We start from the raw sequence: 21,735 nt of genomic DNA, 5'->3' as shown, positions 1-21,735 counted from the left end.
CCAGGGTCCTCCGGGACCGTGCCCGCACCCGAGCACACAGCCCCGTTAGCGGTCCCAGCCGGGCTCCCCTTTCCGTTCCCCTTGACGGTGGCACATGGAGCTTAACGGGTGTCTGACAGACACAGCGGCGGGAGCTGCCCGGCCCTCGGGGGCGGCGCTGGGCGGGGAGACCGGGGGCGGCCCGGGGCGGGGGCTGTCCCGCGGGTGGACGGGGCGGACCGGGGGCCCTGCCGGGGGCGGGGCGGTGCTGCCCGCCCCGGGGGCGGTGGGGTTCCCGGTGGCGGCTCCGACAGCGGAGCGGTCCCAGCCGGTGGCGGAGGCAGCACCGACCGCCCCCGGCCCGGCCATGTCGGACCCCGGCGTCCCCGCGGCCGGTGACAAAGCGCCCCGGCTCCAGGTAGGGCTCCGGTGACACCTCCCTGCCCGGTGCCCGGGGCAGCCTCCCCTCCGTGGCTCTGCTCAGCTCCCCGGTGTCCCGGGGCAGCCCGGGGCAGCAGCCGGGGCAACCCCCACCGTCCCCCGGGGCAGCCTCTCGGAGCAGTCCCCCCGGTGTAGCCCCCCCGTCTCCCGAGCCCCCTCCTCCGCTCCCCCGATACAGCCCTTCGGTGCCCTGAAGCTCCCCCCCGCCGGTTCCCCGTAGCCTCCCCTCGATTCCCCGGTCTTCCCCCCCCGTTCCCCGGTGCAGCCCCCTCGCTGCAGCCCCGGTGCCCGGGCTCCCGCCGCTCTCTCCCCGCAGGACCGCATCCTGATCGGGGTGCGCTGGGGCCGCCTCCTGGAGCCCCTCGGCTTCATCAAGGTGCTGGAGTGGGTGAGTCCCCCCACGGTGCTTCCCCACCATCACGGCCCAGGACCCTCCCCTCGGGCACAGCTCCTTCGGGACCCCCACATTTGGGGAGCCCCATTACTTCCCTAACCCCCCCCGGGTCAAGGACCTCATCCCGTGGTGCTCGCAGGGTGCGGGGGCCACGCAACCCCCCCGGTGACCTTGAGCCGGTGGCTTTGGCCGGGGGGGGTCGGTGACAGGGGGGGTGCCGGGTCCCCATCAGTGCCATGGGCGCTGGGAGCAGCGGGTGGGGGGGTTTGGGGGTACGGGGGGTGCTGGGGGTCAGCGGGCACCAGGAGCGGGGACCCCGGGGACGGGGGGCAGCTGAGCGCCCGCGGCCTCGGCCCTGTCCCGGCCGTGCCATGAATGGCTCCGGATTGGGTTTCATGGTGGCATTTCTGCAGCCGGGGCTTAGCGCGCTGGGGGGGTCCAGGCCACCCCCGAGCTGCGGTGCCAGCAGTGGGGAAACTGAGGCACGGGAGGGGGGGCTCAGCCCTGGGACCCCTTTGGGCATCTCCCACCCGGAGGAGCTGTGTTAAGGCGGGGGGGGGGGGGGGGTCCTCTGATCCCAATGCTCTTTGCTTTCGATAATTGCACCCGGATGGCACTTTGCAACCCCTGTGTGCCAAAGACACCCCAAACAGGAGGAAAATCCCTCTGGATGGCTGCCAACATTCCCACTTCCACACTTACACCGTCTTCCATTCCCACTGCCCATCCCTTCTGCGTCAGGCCTGGCTGCTTGTCGTTCCCCCTCTGAGCTCAGCTGGGATGAGCTGCCGGAAAACTGCTTGGGAATGGTGATTTCCTGGCACAATCCAGATGGAGGACAGACTAGCTTGGTGCTAAGGGATGGGGAATGCAGGAGGGGACAATGGAGATGATAACCCCATAGCTGCCGCCATAGGGATGCTCCTGCTTTGCTGGAATCCTGCTCCAGCGCCTTGTACCCTGCTTAAAACGAAGGGATGCGGGGTCCTTGTCTTTGCTGGAGCATCCATCGAGCATCGGAGGACCCCCAATTGGGTGCATCCCACCCCGTGATGTGGAGCCCTCCCGACCCGCTCCTTCCCTCCTGCAGCTCTTCGCTATCTTTGCCTTCGGGGCCTGCGGCTCCTTCAGCGGGGAGACGGGGGCGACAGTGAGATGCGACGGTGACACCAAAGAGATGAGCGTCATCGCCGTCCAGTTCGGGTACCCCTTCAGGTGAGGGGGCACCGAGCACGGGGACCCCCACCCGGGGGGCCCACCCGGCACCCAGAGCGAGTGGGGGATCTATGGGGTTGCTGGTTTGGGGTTCAACCCCAACCTGGATGCTGGTACCTGCATGGGACCGCAGCCACTGTTCTATGGATGCGGGGATGCTGTGTCTGTCTGAGGAGCTACACACCCGGCTCCAGGTCCGGCACCATCCGGGATCATCAGGGATGGAGCTGATCCATTCATTAACCACAGTTTGAACCCCTTCCCTTGGCCACCAGCTCCATGCTGGGACCCTGGACCACGGCACAGCACTGGTCCCTGCCCTCCATCCCACCCATCCCCTTCCTGTTATCCCAGGTTATACCAGATCCCGTTTGAGATGCCGGACTGCGAGGGCGAGGGGGGCACCCGCACCCTGCACCTCGTGGGTGACTTCTCCGCCCCGGCCGAGTTCTTCGTGACCCTGGGGGTCTTCTCCTTCCTCTACACCATGGCAGCTCTGGTGCTTTACCTGCGCTTTCATTCCCTCTACGGCGAGAACAAGAAGCTCCCATCGGCGGTAAGGCAGCGGCATCCCTTAGCAGGGGGATCCCTAAGGAGCGGGGGAGCAGGGACGCGACTGATCCCGGTATCCCTCAGGATTTCTGTGTCACCGTTTGCTTCGCCTTCCTGTGGCTGGTGGCGGCGGCGGCGTGGGGCAAGGGGCTGAGCGACGTGAAGGCGGCGACGCGGCCCGGCAGCCTCACGGCGGCCATGGCCGTGTGCCACGGCGCCGATGTGGTGTGCAGCGCCGGCACCACGCCGGCCATGGGGCTGGCCAACATCTCCGTGGTGAGCCGCGACCGCACACGCGTGTGCAAGCGTGTTCACATGTGGGGGGGGGGGTGGGGCGGCAGAGAGAGGAAGAGCATGGTGCCTGTGGGGGATGTGTGTGTGTGTGCACATGTGGGGACATGCATGTGGGTGGGGGGCATAGGGTGTGCGTGCACATGTACACGTGTGTGAGCATGCATGGGGTACATAGGGCATATGCGCACATGTACACACGCACATGCATGGGGTACATAGGACATATATGCACATGTACACACATGCACATGTGTGGGGTATATAGGACATGCGCACATGTACACACATGCACATGCATGGGGTACATAGGGCATATGTGTACATAAATAGATGCACATAGGGTATGTGCACACGTACACACACATGCACATAGGGTGTGTGCGCACGTGTACATGCACATGTGAACAAGCATGGGGCACATAGGACATATGCACACATACACACACATGTGAACACACATGGGTCACATAGCACAAATGCTCACATGTACACACACGCACACGCATGGGGTATATAGGACATGCGCACATGTATGCACATGCACATGCATGGGGTACATAGAGCATATGTGTACCTAAATATACAGATGCACGTAGGGCATGCACACACGTACACACACATGCACATAGGGCGTGTGCGCACATGTACATACACATGCATGGGGAATATAGGGCAAGTGCACACATGTAACGCACAGACACACACGCATGGCGTGTTTGGGAGTGCACGTGTGTGGATGCCTGCACATCCTTGCTGAACCATGCACATGAAGGCACACATGTGTGTTCATGTGGAAATGCATACACACACATAAGTGCATCATACAGCAGGCACATACAGACATGCATGCCTGTGGTGCACACCCGTCTCACACCCTCGTGTGCATGGGGTACATTGGGCCCATGGGATGCATGGAGTGTCCAGGGCACAGGGCACAAGGGGTGCATGGGGCACATAGGGTGCAGGCAGTGTATGGGGTGCACAGAGTGCATTAGGTACAAGCTGCATGGGGTGTGTGAGGTTGCAATGGGGTGCATGGGTTCAAACAGCATACAGAGAGTGCATTGGGTGCATGGCTTGCATGAGGTGCACAGGGCACAGAGGTGCAGGGGGTGTATGGGTTGCATGGGATGCACTGGGTGTGCAGGGGTTGCACACAGGGTGTGTGGGATGCATGGGGGTGCATGGAGCGGAGGGGGTGCATGGAGCACAGGGGGTGTATGGGGTGCACAGGGCACATGAGGTGCATATACTCCACATGAGGTGCATGGGGCATATGAGTTGCAATGGGATGCAAGGGATGCAGGGGGTGTATGGGATGCCTGGGGATGCATGGAGCACATGGGGTGCATGGAGCACATGGAGTGTATGGGGCACACAGGGCACATGAGGTGCATATACCTCACATAGGGTGCACGGGGCTGCAATATGGGCTGCATTTGCATAGGGTGCATATGGGCTGCAATGGGCTGCAAGGGGTGCAGGGGGTGTATGGGATGTGTGGGGGTGCATGGAGCACACAGAGCACATGAGGTGCATATACTCCACATAGGGTGCACAGGGCATACGGGCTGCAACGGGGTGCATGGGGCACATGAGGTGCAGGGGGTGCCATGGGGCCCACGTGTCCGGTGCGGTTCGGGGGTTCCCCATCGGTGCCTCTCTGCTCCCTCCCGCAGCTCTTCGGCTTCATCAACTTCCTGCTGTGGGCTGGGAACTGCTGGTTCGTGCTGCGGGAGACGCCGTGGCGGGCACCGGCTGCGCCCCGCGACGTCGCGGCCGAGCAGGGCGCCATTGACAAGCAATAGCACCCCGGGGTGCCCCCCCGAGCCCCGGGGCCTCGCGCCGGCCGCCAGCCCGGGGACGGGGCGCCGCTGGCTGCTATGGGGGGAGGCTGCGGGTGGCGGGGGGGGGGAACGGGACGGGACGGACACGGGACCCTGCATCACCCCGCGGCTCTACGGGGGCCTATAAACGTCCTGGGTACCAGCTCGGTGTCGGGGGGTGCGACCCCCGCGTGTCCTGGCAGCTGTATAGGGGGGATGTACGGCCCCTGGTGTACATAGGGAGCTGGATGGGGGGGATGTACGGTCCCTGGTGTACATAGGGAGCTATATAGGGGGGGATGTACGGTCCCTGGTGTACATAGGGAGCTGTATAGGGGGGATGTAAGATCACTGGTGTGCATAGGGAGCTGTATGGGGGGGGGTGTACAACCTCTGGGTTGCTTTATATGGGTGTATATACGCCCCCCTGGGATCTCTGCTCTGTGTAAGGAGCTCTATATAGGGGTACATACACCCCCGGGGGTCCTGGGAGCTTTATGGAGGGGTGTGTTACACTCCCTGGGGTCCCTGCTCTGTAAAAGGAGCGTTGTAGAAGGTTTATACAGCTCCTATATGTCCTCCTTTTATAAGGAGCTTTATAGAGGGGTATGTCCGACCCTGGGGTGTCCTGCCACTATAGGGGCCCAGATAACTGCTGCCCAACTCTATAGGGGCCTATAGCCCCGGGGTCAGCTTGGACTGAGGTGCACCCGAGCCTAGGGTGTTGGGGTGTATGTAACCCTGGGGTCCCCAGCCCTATATAGCGGTAACCCGATGTCCCCAGCCCCATATAGGGGTAACCCAGGTGTCTTCAGGCCCATATAGGGGTATATATGTCACTCCTGGATGTCCAGCCCACATAGGGGTAACCCTTGGGATCCCCATGCCCGTATAGGTGCATAGGACCCCAGTCCCCATCCCGGTATAGGGACTATATAGGACCCTGGTCCAACCTCGATTTAGGAGGTATAAGAACCCTCGGGTCCCTAGAGCCAATATAGGCAGTATATGGACCCCTGGTCCTATCCCAATACAGTGGTGTACAAACCCCAGCCCTCATCCCGTTATAGGGGGTATATGGAGTCCCCAGTCCCATCCCTATATAGAGGTGCATAGGTTCCCAGTCATCACCCCGCTATAGAGAGCATAGAGGACCCCGGTCCCATGCCAGTATAGAGGTGCAGAGGACCCAGGGCCTCCATCCTTGTCGAGGGGGTATATAGGAGCCGGGTCTCTATCCTCGTAGAGGGGGTATAGAGGACCCGGGTCTCCATCCTCGTAGAGGGGGTATAGAGGACCCGGGTCTCCATCCTCGTAGAGGGGGTATGTAGAATCCGGGGTTGCCTTCTGGTATAGGGGGTATATATCCCCGTACCGGGTTTATGGCAGCGTCCTCACCGCACCCGTTACCGGTACCACCGGGGGGTACCGGGAATGGACCGGAGGGGGGGGGCGGGACTACACCGCCCGTGGTGCCGCGGGGCGGGCGGGGGTGCGCAGCGCATGCGCGGGGGCGCGCGGGGCGGCGGCGGCGGCGGCGGCGGCGGCGGCGGTGGTGGAAGGGGGGGGGCGGCGGCGGCGGCGGCGATGGCGGCGGCGGAGCGGAGGGTGCCGGGCCTGGACGAGTTCGCGGGGCAGAGCTGGAGCGCGTGGGTGCAGCGCGCGGCGCAGCCCGGAGAGCACGGTGAGGGGCGGGGGGGGCTGCACCGGGGCCGCACCCGCCCGCCCCCCCCCCACCTCTCCCTCCAACCCCCGGTGATAGCGCCGCCGAGCGGCGGGCGGGCGGCGGGGCATCCGGTACAGGGAATAGGGCACCGGGAGTGGGGTGTCCATCACTGGGAACAGGGCATCCGGTACCGGGAATAGGGCGCTGGGAGTGGGGTGTCCGTCACTGGGAACAGGGCATCCGGTACTGGGCAGCCGGCACTGGGAGCAGGGCATTCAGCACTGGGCAGCCAGCACCAGGAACCAGGCACTGGGAGCAGGTCACCGGGAACAGCACGGTGGTCACCCGGCACCGGGAGCAGGGCATCCAGTGCTGGGAATAGGGCACTGGGAGTGGGGTATCTGTCACTGGGATCAGGGCGTCCTGCACTGGGCAGCCAGCACCAGGAACCAGGCACCGGGAGCAGGGCACCGGGAATGGAGCATCCTGCACCAGGAGCCTGGCATCGGGAATTGTGAATGGAGCACCGGGAGCTGGGCAGCCTATGCTGGGAATCAGGCACCGGGAACCGGGCACGTGACACCAGGAACGGGGCATCCTGTGCTGGACACTGGGAACCGGGCACTGGGAACTGGGCACCCATCATCGGGTGCCCTGTACTGGGCAGCCATCACTGGGATCCCGGCACTGGGAACCCTGCACTGGGAACTGGGAACCAGGAGCCCTGCACCAGGCACTGGGAACCTGGCATTCCTGGCACTGGGAATGGGGCATTCTGCACTGGGAACCCTGCTCTGGGCACCGGGAGTCGGGCACAGGGAGTGGGGTATCTGTCACTAGGATCGGGGCATCCAGCACTGGGCACCGGGAACCTGGCCCTGGGCACCTGACACTGGGAATAGGGCACTGGGAGCAGGGCATCCTGCACCGAGAGCCTGGCATTGGGAATTGTGAATGGGGCACTGGGAGCTGGGCAGCCTGTGCTGGACACTGGGCAGCTGGCACCAGGAACTGGGCAGCAGGAATGGGGTATCCTGAACTGGGAAGCAGGAATCTGGCACTGGGAACCGGGCATCTGACACCAGGAATGGGGCATCCTGTACTGGACACTGGGAACCCGGCACTGGGAACTGGGCACCCAGCATTGGGTACCCTGTACTGGGCAGCCAGCACCGGGATCCAGGCACTGGGAACCTTGCACTGGTCAACAGGAACACTGGGAATGGGCACCAGGAATGCTGCGTTGTGCACTGGGAACAAGGAGCCCTGCAGCAGGCACTGGGCACCCAGCACCAGGAACTGGGAACCTGGCACTCCTGACACTGGGAATGGGGCATCCTACACTGGGAACCCTGCTCTGGGCACTGGGAACAGGGCACTGGGCAACCAGGAACTGGTACCCAGACCCAGGCAGTGGGAGCCCTGCACTGGGCACTCCAGTCTGGTTACTGGGAAGCCTGTGCCTCTTACTGGGAGCCAGTTACCCCATCCAGTTGTGGTAGCCTGGACCAGGCACTGGGTAGCCCAGATTGGGAACCAGTTGGCACCATCATCCTGGAGCAAGCAGAGGGCACTGGGAGCCATGTGGTGGGTGCTGGGAGCACCAGGTGGGAACAAGGCACTATGGCAGTGGGCACCCAGTATGGCAGTGGGCACCCAGTATGGCACAGGGTGAACAGGAATGGGTGCCCAGTACGGCCCAGGCTGAATGGGACTGGATGCCCAGTATAGCACTGCTGGATGACACTGGTATCCAAACTGGTACTGCTGGATGGGACTGGATGCCTGGTATGGCACTGGGTATCCAGTACAGCATGGCTGGACAGGACTGAGCACCCACTATGGCATAGCTGAATGGGACTGGGCACTCAGTATAGCACTGGGCACCCAGTACAGCACAGCTGGATGGCACTGGGTACCTAATATACACTGGCACTGAATACCCAATATAGCACTGTTGGATGGCACTGGGCTCTCATTAGAGCACAGCTGGATGGTACTGGGTACCAAATATAGTACTATTGGATGGCACTGAGCACCCAGTACAGCATAGCTGGATGGCACTTGATACTCAATAGAGCACAGCTGGATGGCACTGGGTACTCAATACAGCACTATTGGATGGCACTGGATACCCAATAGAGCACTGTTGGATGGCACTGGGCACCCAGTTGGTCACAGCCTGTGCCGGGCGCTGCTGATGGGGTTTTGTGTCCAGCAGGATCCGGGCTGGAGCTGGAGGAGAGCGGGAAAAGCAGCAGCAAGAAGCTGGACGCCATGACCCTGATCAAGGAAGGTAGGCTCATCCCTGGGCAGCATTCCTGGTGTTCCAGGGTCGGGCTCGGCTCCCCCCGGCACTGGGAATCCCATGCTCTGCCCACAGACATGAGCATCTTCGGCCACTGCCCGGCGCACGACGAGTTCTACCTGGTGGTGTGCAACCACTGCAGCCAGGTGGTGAAGCCCCAGGCCTTCCAGAAGCACTGCGGTGAGCACAGGACCCCAGCATGGGTTTGGGAATGGGAATGGGGGGACCTCAAAGCTCCTCCAGCTCCAACCCCTGCCATGGGCAGGGACACCTTCCACTGGAGCAGCTTGCTCCAAGCCCCTGTGTCCACCCTGGCCTTGAACACTGCCAGGGATGGGGCAGCCACAGCTTCTCTGGGCACCCTGGGCCAGCGCCTCAGCACCCTCACAGGGAAGAGCTTCTGCCTAAGAGCTCAGCTCAGTCTCCCCTGTTCGGGCAGGTTCAAGCCATTCCCCTTGGCCTGTCCCTACAGGCCCTTGTCCCAAGCCCCTCTCCAGGTTCCCTGCAGCCCCTTTAGGCACTGGAGCTGCTCTCAGGTCTCCCCTTCAGGAGCCTTCTCTTCTCCAGGCTGCCCCAGCCCAGCTCTCTCAGCCTGGCTCCAGAGCAGAGCTGCTCCAGCCCTCGCAGCATCTCCGTGGCCTCCTCTGGCCTCACTCCAACAGCTCCACATCCCTCTTGCGCTGTATTCCAGAGCTGGACACAGCATCACAAACATCATCCCATGGGAATGGCTGGGGGGGATCGCAGTGATGGGACCCCAGTTGTGAGCTCACCCCTGGTTTCTCCCCTTTCCCATCCCACCTCTCCCAGCAGAACGCCGCCATGGGCCGCTCTCCAAGCTCTACACCCGCGCCACCAAGTGCCACGTCACCGTTAACGGGACCCCTGGCACGGCCAAGGCGCTGCGGGAGAAGCATCCCGGAGCCCGCAGGAGACCCCAGCCCCTTCCCGAGCGGCTGGACAAGGACAACAACCTGTGGTGAGCACCGGGAGGGGCGGCTGTGCCCGTTCCATGGCACCCAACCGCTCTGACCCCCCCACCAAACCCTCTCCGCAGCCTCTTCGTGCCGGTGGTCAACCTGGAGAAGATCCCCAGCATCCCCAAACCAGACGGGCACGGGATCAAGGTGCCCCCCAAGGCCATTCCCAACGGCTCCAAGGAATCCCTAGGGAAACCCGGCAGTGCTGCAGTGCCAAAGGAGCCCCCGGTGCCAGTTGGGCTCAGGGGGGACTCGTCGGTGCCTGATGATGGCCCCGGGGGCAAACCGGAGAATGGGTCCGCGCCAGGGGAGAAGCCACCAAGTCACCCCTCCGGTGCCACCAAGACACCCCCCAGGTCCCATAAGAAGCTGGCACGTGAGTCCCCCCCACTTTCCATGCCGGTGATGGGGGGGGATGCAGCAGGTCGCTGTCCCGGTCCTGGTGGGACATCCCAGTCCCCGTTGTTTCAGCGCTGGGGTTGGTACCAATGGGGCATCTCCCACCCCGTGCTCTGTTCAGCAGCAGGTTCTGGGGGGCACAAGCGTGAGCCAGGGTTGAACCCTCCCCACTGTGTCCCCCCCCGATGCTGTGGGTGACTGGGAGTGATGCCATGAGCAGAATCCAGGTTGGGGGCTGAAAGTGAGGCCTCAGCTCGCCCCAGGGAGGGGGTGAAAGGGGGTCCCAGGAGGTGGTGGCCCCCCCCAGTCCCATGGAGGGTGATTCAGGGCTGTTGTCCCCCACCCCAGCCTCTTGCTTCGAGGAGGGGGTCCCCATCTCCACCCCTGTCTGCTCCCATCTCCATCCCTGTCTGGTCCCCATCTCCATCCCTGTCTGGTCCCCATCTCCATCCCTGCCTGCTCCCATCTCCATCCCTGCCTGCTCCCATCTCCATCCCTGCCTGCTCCCATCTCCATCCTTGGCTGGTCCCCGTCTCCATCCTTGGCTGGTCCCCGTCTCCATCCTTGGCTGGTCCCCATCTCCACCCCTCTCTGCTCCCATCTCCACCCCTGTCTGGTCCCCATCTCCATCCCCGCCTGCTCCCATCTCCATCCCTGCCTGCTCCCATCTCCATCCCTGTCTGATCCCATCTCCATCCCTGCCTGCTCCCATCTCCATCTCCATCCCATCTCTGATCCCATCTCCATCCCTGTCTGATCCCATCTCTGTCCTTGGCTGGTCCCATCCCTGTCCCCTTTACCCAGTGACCTCAGTGATGCCCCCACACCCCCCCCCTCCATCCCCCCCATCCAAAACCTCAACCAGGGCTGGATACTTGGAGGGGGTCCCCAGCCCTGAGCCCCCCCAGCACCCGCTGCCTTCCTCTGCCCGCAGGCAAGGAGTGCGACCTGAACCGGCAGTGTGGGGTGCTCAACCCCGACACCAACAAGCTCTGCACCCGCCTGCTCACCTGCAAGGTACCGGGGGGGGGACACACACGGACACCCTCACCCTGCCCATGGGAGGGGTGTTTCTGGGGGTGTTCCCCCCCCTATTTTGACCCCACCCCATGTTTCCTGGTGCAGATCCACTCTGTTCACCAGCGCCGCGAGGTTCAGGGCCGGGACAAGGACTTTGATGTGCTGGTGGCTGAGCTAAAGGCCAGCTCCCGACGAGGTGACCCCCCCAAGGACAGGAGCCCCCCCGGGAAGGAACCGTCTCCCCCCATGCCGCAGGACCCCCCCTCACTGCCACAGCCCCTCACCAGACCCCCCAGCGCCATTCCCTGCCGAGCCAAGCTGCCCCATTGCCCGCTGCCCCGGTGAGGCTGGGGGGGGGGTGTGATGGGTAATGGGTGGCCCCCCCATATGGGGCACCCCAACCATCTCTTCTCCCCCCCCCCCACTCCGCAGGACCCAGCTTTCCTCCGACAGTGACCCCGAGGATGCGCCCCCCCCCGGGGATGGGGATATTGGGGTGTTCCCCCTCCCTGTGCCCAAGGGGGGGCCCCGGGTGTCCAGTGAGGACAGTGAAGAAGAAGGGGGTGAGGAGCCCCCCCGGCCCCCCCTGCGCCCACCGCGGCCACAGGCGGTGAGTGGGGGGACCATGGGGTGGGTTGGGGGCACCCCCCCCCTTAACCCAATGCTACTGTGTGCTGAAAGGGAGTCAAAGGGAGGGTTTAGGGGGGTCCCATCTCCTCCCTTCCTGCCTGAACTGGGGGGGGATTTGGGGAGTCAGGGGCTGAAGTGGGGACTTGGGGGGGTCTGTCTCAACCCCTCTTGTCTGAATTGGGGGGGTCAAGGATGGGAGCTGGGATTTAGGGAGTCCCATCTTCATCTCTGGCCGGTCCCCATCTCCATCCCTGGCCGGTCCCCATCTCCATCCCTGGCCGGTCCCAATCTCCATCCCTGGCCGGTCCCATCTCCATCCCTGGCTGGTCCCCATCTCCATCCCTGGCTGGTCCCCATCTCCATCGCTGCCTGCTCCCATCTCCATCCCTCGCTGGTCCCATCTCCATCCCTGGCTGGTCCCCATCTCCATCCCTGGCTGGTCCCCATCTCCATCCCTGACTGGTCCCCATCTCCATCCCTGGCTGGTCCCAATCTCCATCCCTGCCTGCTTCCATCTCCATCCCCATCTGGTTGAACTGGGAATTGAATTGGGGGTTCAGGGATAGGAGCAGGGGTTTGGGGGGGGGTCACTGACCGTGTCCATGTGCCCCCCCCAGTTCTGCACCTTCGGGAGCCGCCTGGTCAGCCCCGGATGCTATGTGTTCAACCGGCGGCTGGACCGGTTCTGCGCAGCGCTGGGCTCCATGCTGGAGCGGCACCTCAGCTCCCACATGTGGAGGTGGGGGGGGGGGGGGCAAGGATGGGAGCAGGGATGTGGGGGTCCCATCTCACCCCTCCCCATCTGAAATAGGAGGGGACGTGGGGGCAAGGATGGGAGCAGGGATTTGGGGGGGGTCCTGTCTCAGCTTTCCCACCTGAACTGGGGGGGAATTGCGGACTGTAGTGGGAATTGGGGGGGGGCATCTCATCCCTCCCTCCTCATCCAAATTAGGGGGATATGGGAGGGTTCAGGGGTGGGAGCAGGGATTTGGGGGTTCCTGTATTGCCCCTTCCCCATGGGGATTGAGGGGTCAGGGACTGGAGTAGGGATTTTGGGGGGGGCCCATCTCACCCCTCCCCACCTGGAATAGGGGGGACAGCGCTGGGAGCAGGGATTTGGGGGGATCCCATCTCATCCCCTTCACCTGCATTGGAGGAGAAAAGGGGATCAGGGATCAAGTGAGGATTGGGGGGGGGAGGATCCCACCACCACCACCCCCAAAACTGGGGGGTGCCAATGACGGGAGCCGGCATCTGGGGCTCCCCTCTCACCCCTCCCCTCCCTTCCACAGGAAGATCCCCCCCGCCGCCGACCCCCCTCTGCAGCCCCCCCCGGCCCCCCCCAGCCCTTCCCCTTCCCCCTGCAGCCCCCACCACCTCCTCCCCACCCCCGTCCCCGTCCCCCCCCCGCCTCGCGTCCCTCCGATGCTGCTGTCGCCGGGGGGGTCCCCGCACGCCGCTGCCGCCTGCAGCCAGCCCGAGGGGGGGGGCTGCAGCCGCGCCATCACCTCCCCGCTGCCCGCGAACACCCCCTCGCCCTCCTTCAGCCAACTGCCGGCCGGCAGGGCCGGGAACGCTTCCCGAGCCCGGGAATGCCGCGACGCGGAGCCCCGCAAGTGGAAACCGGCCCTGGGCGCCGGGGGCCCCCCCTACAAACGGACCTGCGCGGGGGACGGGCTCAAAAGCAAAGCCCAAAGCTCGGCCCCCCCCGGCAAGACGAAAGGCGCCGCTTCCATCCCCGTCCTCAACGGCACGGCCCGGGGCAAGCGGCTGGACCCGCCCCGGAGCCCCCCCGGGCACGGAACCGGCCCCCCCCCCCCCCCCGCGCTGCATCGCCGAGGAGGAGGTGAAGAAGAGGAAGAACGCGGCCACCTACTGCAGGGGGGTCAAAGCCAGGTCCGGACCCCCCCACCCCGGCCCCACCGCGCCCCCCCCCTCCCCCGGGCCGGGGGGGTCCGTCCGCAGGAAGAAGATGGGGACCCCCCCGGGCTTCGAGGAGAAGCGGAGCGGCCTGAAGGTAGGGCTGGGGGGGGGGGCACTGTTGGGATGGGGGGGTCCCTATAGAGATAAGGGGACCCTGTTGAGGTACAGGGGCCCCTGTGGAGATGGGGAGGGTCTCTGTTGGGATAGGAGGGACTCTATTGAGATGGGCAGATCCATATTGGGATGGGGGAGTCCTTATAGAGATAAGGGGGCCCTGTTGAGATGGGGGGGCCTGTTGGGGTACAGGGGTCCCTATGGACATGGGGGGAGGTCTCTGTTGGGATGGGGGGGACCCTATTGAGATGGTAGGGTCTCTATTGGGATGAGGGGCAGGGGGAACTGTGTGTTTGGGGTGATGCTGGGGAGTGTCAGGGGGGAAATGGGGTCCCAGGGCCACCAGCACCCACAGGGGACCCATCTCTTAGGGCTGGAGGCTGCTGGGACACCCTGGTCCTGGAGGGGGGGGACGGACACATCCCATGGGGACCCTCTGGGACCCCCTGGCCTCGGGCTGGGGATTCTGAGGGGGGCCCCTGTGGCCACCATGGAGACCTGTCCTTAGAGGGGAAACCGCGGGGACCCTCTGGGACACTTTGGTCCCTGGTGGGAGATGCCGTGGGGGTACCCATGTCCCATCATGGGGACATCCCGCTCCTGGGTGATGGATGCTGCGGGTCCCCCTCACCCTGCCTGTGGATGGGATGGAGACCTTTGGGGGCCACCACGCTCCTCCATGGTGGCCGATGCTCCCTTTGGGGACACCCGGACCCTGGCTGGGGGCCACTTGGGGACCCCAAAACCACCATGGGCCGGGGTCTCCCCATGGCCAGGGCTCACCCAGCCCCTCTCCTCTCCGCAGTCCAAAGCCCATTAACAGGAGGCCACCGGGGCCACCCCACGTCCTGCACCGGGAGCCGATGGAATTGGGGGGGGGGGAAAGACCCCAACAACCCCCCCCCGCGGGAAACACCGACCTCAGCCAAATACCTCAAGACTCAGTTCTGTTCTCTTGCTGCTAAACCGGCCCCCGGGCGCGGGGGGGCCCGGCATGGGACTGCCACCAATGGCCACCAGGGGCCACCCTATTTATAAGAATGATTATTGCTGGTTTTGTTTCTTTTTTAGAAAAAGAAAGAAAAAGAAAGAAAAAAGAGAAGCCGAGAAGTATGGGGGGGGGGAAGGACAATGGGGGGGGGGTCCTGGGGGTCACTGTGGGGTTGGCGAATGGGGGGCGTTGGTGAGGGCAGAGTGAGGATAGGGGTCCTCGGTGACGTTGTGGGGCAGGGATGCGGTGTCTGCAGGGACAGGGGTGTCCCAGGAGCCATGGGTTAAAGGGGAGGGGGCCGGGTTCCCCTGTGGAGATGGGAATGGGGGTTCCCCCACCACGGGGACCCTATGGGGCAGTGGGGGTCAATGGGCTGCTGGGCGGTTCACTGGGGGCAGTGGCAGCAATGGGATGCTGGGGGGGTTCAGTGTGGTACTGGGAGGAGGTCAATGGGGGGGTGAGCACTGGTGTGATCCCCCCTCCTCCCCCATACACCCCAGACAGGGACCGGGGTGTCAGCAGGACTCGGCCTGACCCCGCACCCTGGGTGGTCCCCCTGTCCGTCCGTCCCCCCAACAGCGCCAGGACCCCAGTTTGCCCCCCCCCCCAATCTGCAGGTGGCCCAGACACGATGGGAAACACATTTATTGTGGCCAAGGCATTGGGGGGGGTGACATGGGGGGGGCACAGGCCGGGGGGTGCCCTCATTTGGGGTGCTGGGGTCTCCCCCTCTGCAGTGGGGGGCTCTGCTTGTGGCTGTGGGTTGCACTGGGGGGGTGTTGGGGGTGATGTGCCCCTCGTGTTCCCCCCCCACCGAGAGCTGGCAGAGAGGGGGCTCATGCTTTGCAATTCACATGCAGGGGGTGCTGGTGCCACCCCGGTGTCCCCACAGAGCCCCCCATTGTCCCTTATGGTCCCACGGAGGCCGGTGGGGCAAGACTGAGTCCTGGGGAGGCGATGGCAATGGAGGTCTTGGCTGGCCCCCGCCTTGCCCGCAGCGCATCCATTGGATGGGGGGGGGGAGAGGGATGGACATGGGGTGCTCCCCCCTCTACACCACAATGGGGGTATCGGAGAAGACGGAGCTGACTGAGTCCGGATCCGACACCTTCCTCTGCGCCCTGGGGCCGTGCCGGGGGGGCACCTGCGGCGTCCCCCCCGCTTTGAACCTCCCGTTCTGCCCCACGCTGGCCCCGGATGCGGAGCGGGACCTCCCCTCCTCCCCGGCGGCCCCGACGGCGTGGTTGGGGGTAGCGCTGAGCACCGAGGAGTTGATGCTGTCGTCGCGGGGCGGGGGGGCCTTGTCGGTGCCGCGGCAGCAGCAGCAGCGGCACGGGGTGAGGTACAGGTAGATGAGCACCAGCACCACGCTGAGGATGCAGCCCACGAGCGTGGTGTAGGCGGTGTTGAGGGTGTCGTGGGGCCCGTGCAGGGTGAAGTTGTGCACCAGCAGCTCCACGTACAGCGTCTCGTTGAGCAGCGGCCCCGCCACCCAACATGCGTAGGTCCCCGCGTCCTCGGGCCGCAGCGCCCGCACCTGGAGGCTGCCGTTGCCCAGCAGCGCCGCGCTCCCGTTCCCCCCCTCCTGCAGCACCCGCTCCCCGCCCGGCGTCACCCAGTGCCGGCTCCGCGCCCCGCGCACCCGCGTGTCGCAGCTCAGCGTCACGGTGTCACCGACGTGCGCCTCCAGCACCGCCTCCCGCGCCTCGCTGCAGTTGAGCGGCGCCCGCCCCGCCAGCCCCAGGATGCCCACGGGCGCCGGTACCGACGGGAGCGCGCAGCGCAGCTCCTCCTGGAAGTCCACGACGGCGCTGAGGCGGCGGCGGCGGCCGCGGGCCATGAGCTGGAAGAGGGCGCAGTCGCAGGCCAAGGGGTTGGCGTGCAGGTAGAGGCGGTCGCGGAGCCAGGCGGGCAGCGCCTGCAGCTCGCCCACGGGCACATGGCGGAGCCGGTTGGCCGAGAGGTCGAGCAGGGCGAGCTGGGGCAGGCGGCTCCCGTCCCGCAGCAGCTCCAGCGGGAAGCGGGCGATGCGGTTCTGGCCCAGGTAGAGCTTGCGGAGGCGGTTGAGGTTCTCGAAGGCGGTGCGGTCCACGGTGGAGATCTCGTTGTTGTAGAGGAGCAGCACCTCGAGCTCGGTGAGGTCGCTGAAGAGGTTCTCCTCCAGCGCGCGCAGGCGGTTGGAGGACAGGTCCAAGTGGCGCAGGTGAGGGACGTGGGTGAAGGCTTCGGTGGACACGAAGGAGAGCCCGTTGTGGCTGAGCAGCAGCGCATGGAGATGCGCCAGGCGCCCCGGGGCCCAGTCGGCGCGCAGCCGGCTCACGTTGTTGTGGCTGAGGTCCAGCACGGCCGTGAAGCGCGGCAGCGGCGCCGGCACCGCACTCAGCACCGCCTGCGAGCAGCTCAGGATGTTGGAAGCGCAGATGCAGCGCGGGGGGCAGCTCCCGCACCACGTGCCCCGCGGTGCCACCGCAGCCACCAGAGCCACGCACAGGAGGAGCCCCGGGGCGCCGGTACCCGCCATAGGCATCAGGCTTCCACCTGCGGGGTCACGGTGAGGATGCGGCATCGCTGGCACCGGGTGGGTTTGCACAGGGTGGATGCGGTCCCTGCTGCTCACCCGGTGTCACAGCATGGGCTATGGGGTGGCTCCTGTCACCCGCTGTCACAGCACAAAGTGGCTTTGTCACCCGCTGTCACAACGTGGGCTATGGAGTGGCTCCGGTCACCTGGTGTCACCGCGCGGGCTGTCGCTGTTACCCGGTGTCATGGCGTTACCGGTCCCGCTGCTCGCCCGGTGCTGGTGGCTTTGGCCACCCCGTGTCACTCTGTGCCCCACCGCGGTCCCGGCTGGCCCCGCCCTCCCCGGTCCCCTCCCGCTCCCCCGGTGCCGGCGCTGCAGCGGACGGTGCCCTCGGGAGGATGCTCACGGCTACTCCCCCCCCACCCCCCCACCCCCCCCCCCCCCGCGGCGATACCGGGGCCTGGTACCGGTACTGGAGGAGCTGGGCCGAACCGAGCCGGGCAGAGCCGAACCGACACGAGCGGGCCGCGCCGAAGCAGGCCGGGCCGAGGCGATACGAGGCGAGGCGAGCGGTCCGAGCCAGGCCGATGGGAGCCGAGCGGTGCCGAACCGGGCCGATCGCAGCCGAGCGGTGCCGAACCGGGCCGAGCGGAGCCGAACGCGGCCGAGCGGGGCCGAGCCGCCCCGCTCCGGCTGCAGCGCGCACCCGCGGCCCCGGGACAGGGTCTGGGGGCGGCCCCGCCGCGGCGCACCGCGGGCACGGCGCGTCCCCATTGGCTGCCGTGGCAGCGCCCCCCACCAATGGCGGCGGAGCCCGGTTAACCCCTGGTGGGCCGGGAGAGACCCGCGAGGAGCCGACCCCCGAGCCCCATCCCAATCCCATCCCATTTCCATCCCTGTCCCCACCTTCATCCTTATCCCCATCGCACCCCCACCACATCCCCATCACATCCTCATCCCCATCTCCACCCCCATCCTCATCCTCATTCCCAGCCCATCTCCATCTTCATCCCATTTTATCTCATTCCCGTTACATCCTCAACTTCATCCTAATCCCATCCCATGTCACGTCAACCTCATCCTCATCCGTGTCCTCTACCCCCACCCCATCTCCATCCTCATCCTTATCTCGCTTCTATGTCATCCCCATCCCCATCTTAATCCTCATCTCCACCAATCCATCTCCACCCCACTCCATCCCCACCTCATCTCCATCCCTGTCCCCATCTTCATCCTCATCTCCCACCCTCCCGTCCCCACCTCCAACCCTATCCCCACACGATCCTCATCCCACCCCAAATCCCCAGTGTGCTGGTACCGACCCGCCCCCCCCCGGCACTGACCCACCCGCGAGGGCACCCCTGGGTGCTGCCTCCCCCCCCGGCTGGGGCCAGCACCCATCGCTGCCTCCGGTCCTTCTTTAGCCGGGAGCCATCAGTGCCGGTTTGGGGCCAAGGTCAGAGGGACCGGAGCCGGGGCAAGGCGCGGGGATGATGCAGCTCTTTTGGCGGGGGGGGGGGGGGGGGGCACACACACGGTACCTAAAGGGTGACAGGAAGCAGCGCATCCCCAGGGTGCCCCTCACACCCTGTGTGTGTCCCCGGTGCCGTTGTCCCACCCCATTTCCAGCTGCCGGGAATTGTATCCTTTGCTCGTCCTCGGTTTCTCCATTTAATCCGGTGCTAATCCCTGTGCAGCACCCGCCGGTGTCCCCCGTGTCCCCCCAGGGATGGGCGTGCAACACGCGTATCGGCATGCACACGCATGCAGGCGTGCACCTGATGTGTGCACACACACACGCATACACATGCTAGAGACATGTGCACACACGCATGCACCATGTACACATGGGTGCACCCCTGGTAACACACACGTGTTTACACACGTGTACATGCACATGGATGCGCCTGCCAGATGTGTGCATGTGGGGGGGGGGCCTCCAGGCAGACACACACACACAAGGCACACGTATGTGCACACATGCACATGTGCAAACACGCTTATCCTGTGGGCCTGGCCAGTCAGACGTGCTGGGTGCTTTGGTACTGGGTTATGGGTGTCCCAGAGTGCTGGTTGCTGGGTTATGGGTGTCTCAGGGTGCTGGGGTGCTCAGTACCAGGCTGCTGGTATGTAGGGTGCTGTGATAGTGGGGTGCAGGGGACCAGGGTGCCAGGATGATGGGGTGCTCGGGTGTCGGTGTGCCAGGGCACCATAAAGCAAGGCAGCACTCTGGGGTGCAGGGGTCAGGATGTTTCAGTTGATGCTCCTCACGGTTGGGACCCTCCTGGTCCATAGGGTGCAGGGGGGTGGCTCCGCACCTCCCCACTGTGAGGCACCCTCAAAGATTCAGGGTGCTGGGGAGGGGGGTGTGTGAGCGTGGTGAAACCCGTGCCTGCACCCACACGGGGGGAAGAGGAAGGGGACAGTGGGGTGTGAGCTTGGGGTGGGGGCACCCAGGATGGGGATCACTCAGGATGGGGGCGCCCAGGGTGTGTTATCCTCATGGATTCAGATGCCCACACGAGTCATCAGCACAGGGGGTTCCTCCCATGTCATCCCCCCCTCCTCCGCGTGGAGCAGGATCGATCCCACGCTCAGCTCCGGCTGCTCCATGGGGGGGGTTGGGTACCCCGCTGGGTACCATCGCTCCCGGCTCCCGCCTTGCCCGGGGAGCCCCCGCACCCCCCGGGGCCGGTTCTTCCCCGGTCCCGCGTTTCTAATCCGGGTTCGGACGGGTTCGTTTTGGGGTGCTCGTAGCTTAGCAACGGGCACGTGATGCGCGGGGCTGCACCTCCCGCACCCCGACCGTGTGGATGGGAACCCCCCCCCCCCCCAGCATCCGTAGGACAAGGACCAGGGCGATGCCGGGAGGAAGCTCGCAGCCCTCCATAGGGATTTAGGGGAATGCCCGTCCTTGGGGGAGATGCGGATCCCCATTGGAGGCGAATGGCTGTGCCCTGGGGAAGCTGAGGCACGGAGCGTGGTGGTGGCGGGGAACTGCCCCCATCCCAGCTGCCCCATTGAGGAACTGGGAGCAAGGGAGGGGGGCACTGGGTTGGGGATGGGCAGAGCGTGGGGGTCCTGCGGCCTCTCTGAGCGGCCCCCCCCAGCCCTGAGCATCCTCCTGCACCCCCCACAGACCCTCTCTGTGCCCCCCACTGCGGATCTGCCTCCTGCCCCCACCCGTTCCCACCCCAGGGTGCCTTCACCCTGCCCCCCATCACCCCAAATCCTCTCTTTGCCCCCCCCATAGCTCCCGAATCCAGCACCCCCCTTCCAGTGCCCCCCACAGCCCCTTTATTAGGTGAATGAGGAAACTGAGGCCTGAAGCAACACAGGGCGGGGGACAAAGCCCACCCTCCACCCCCATCCCAATGGGAATAAGCCGGGCTCCAGCCGGTCTAGGACACCCCCCCTCCTATCCCGGGGGTTCCCCCGCCGCAGCGCACCGGGGTTGTGCATGGGGGAGAAGCTGTGCCGGGGGTACCGCGGAGCTGGCGGGAGGCGCTAGGACCCAGCAGCCGCGGTGCAGAGCATCCCTCGCCGCAGCGGCTCCGGCCCGGCCCCGAGCATCCCCGCACCGACGGGGGCCCCCCCGCACAACCGAGCCCCTCCCGCACAGACCGGGGGTCTCCCCCGCCCTCGGCCCCGTGCACCACCCCACGGTAAGTGCCGCGGCCGAGCCCCCCCACCGGGGCGATGCCCGGGGGCTGGGGGGTGGATGCAATATGAAGGGGGACATGAAGGGAACCCCAACCGATGGGGAGGGGAGGAATATGGGGGGGGTAAATGCATGCCCTTATTCCGTCAGTAGCTCCCCCATTCCATCAGGAACCCCCTCATTCCAACAGTAATCTCCCATGGGATGCAGGAGATGGGGACCCCCACCCTTCTTGGCAAGCACCACCCATGGGGGGAGGCTCTGGGTGTCCCCCCCCGCCCCCTGGGTACTGTTTAGTAGCTGGTGTTACCCATTTTGGGGGTTTGGGGGTGCAGCACCCACTGCTGGGCTAGGCTTGGGTCACGCATGGCCATTGATACACAAAGGGAGGGGACAGGGCATTTGGGGGAGCTGATGATGGGGGGGTCCCGGTCTCAGGACCCCAATGGGGCGTTTTGGGTTGAAAGGTTGGAGTTTGGGGGGGTTCACCCCAAAATTGGTCATTTTGGGGGAGAATAAGGCTGTTGAGAAAGGGGTTTGGGGGGGGAGAAAGGGGGTCATGGAGGAGGACCCAGCGGGCTGTAGTTGGGGGTCACAGCTGGACTCAGCCCCCCAGGATTGTGCCCCCTCCCCAATGTCTCTCCCATCCCCACAGGTGCCCAGTGGGGAGATGAGTGGGGCCGGGGAGCACCTTCGAGTGCTCTGAGCACTACCGGCACCCCAGCACCCCATATCCCCCAACCCAATGAGGATGTGACCTCCCCCCTCCCCGGCAATGCCCGGCGCAAGGATGCTCCCCTTGGTGATGGTGGTGGTCCAGG

The 21,735-nt window shown here is 65.2% G+C and overlaps 3 protein-coding genes across 3 annotated transcripts; 2 read left to right on the top strand and 1 right to left on the bottom strand.

Moving 5' to 3' along the window:
• Positions 1 to 346: 346 nt before the first annotated feature.
• On the top strand, positions 347 to 4,683 carry SYPL2 (synaptophysin like 2; the record flags this gene model as incomplete). The annotated part of the gene is made up of 6 exons (XM_080633107.1): positions 347 to 397; positions 737 to 808; positions 1,905 to 2,029; positions 2,384 to 2,585; positions 2,666 to 2,857; positions 4,555 to 4,683. 6 exons carry the CDS (start codon positions 347 to 349, stop codon positions 4,681 to 4,683), a joined length of 771 nt encoding a protein of 256 aa, XP_080489233.1.
• Positions 4,684 to 6,288: 1,605 nt separating this feature from the next.
• Positions 6,289 to 14,561, top strand: ATXN7L2 (ataxin 7 like 2; the record flags this gene model as incomplete). Its single annotated transcript, XM_080632890.1, is given in 12 exon segments — positions 6,289 to 6,385; positions 8,589 to 8,663; positions 8,751 to 8,855; positions 9,489 to 9,654; positions 9,733 to 10,031; positions 10,989 to 11,071; positions 11,180 to 11,415; positions 11,507 to 11,684; positions 12,322 to 12,443; positions 12,997 to 13,497; positions 13,499 to 13,721; positions 14,547 to 14,561. Coding segments are annotated over 12 exon segments (2,100 nt in total).
• Positions 14,562 to 15,783: 1,222 nt separating this feature from the next.
• On the bottom strand, positions 15,784 to 17,298 carry AMIGO1 (adhesion molecule with Ig like domain 1; the record flags this gene model as incomplete). The annotated part of the gene is made up of 1 exon (XM_080632889.1): positions 15,784 to 17,298. One exon carries the CDS (start codon positions 17,296 to 17,298, stop codon positions 15,784 to 15,786), a length of 1,515 nt encoding a protein of 504 aa, XP_080489015.1.
• Between the last annotated feature and the right edge of the window lie 4,437 nt (positions 17,299 to 21,735).

The sequence above is a fragment of the Psittacula echo genome (genome assembly GCF_963264785.1).
Source record: "Psittacula echo genome assembly, chromosome: 22".
NCBI lineage: Eukaryota > Metazoa > Chordata > Aves > Psittaciformes > Psittacidae > Psittacula > Psittacula echo.
The sequence above is the reverse complement of the archived record's forward strand: the minus strand, read 5'-3'. Positions and strand labels throughout refer to the sequence as shown.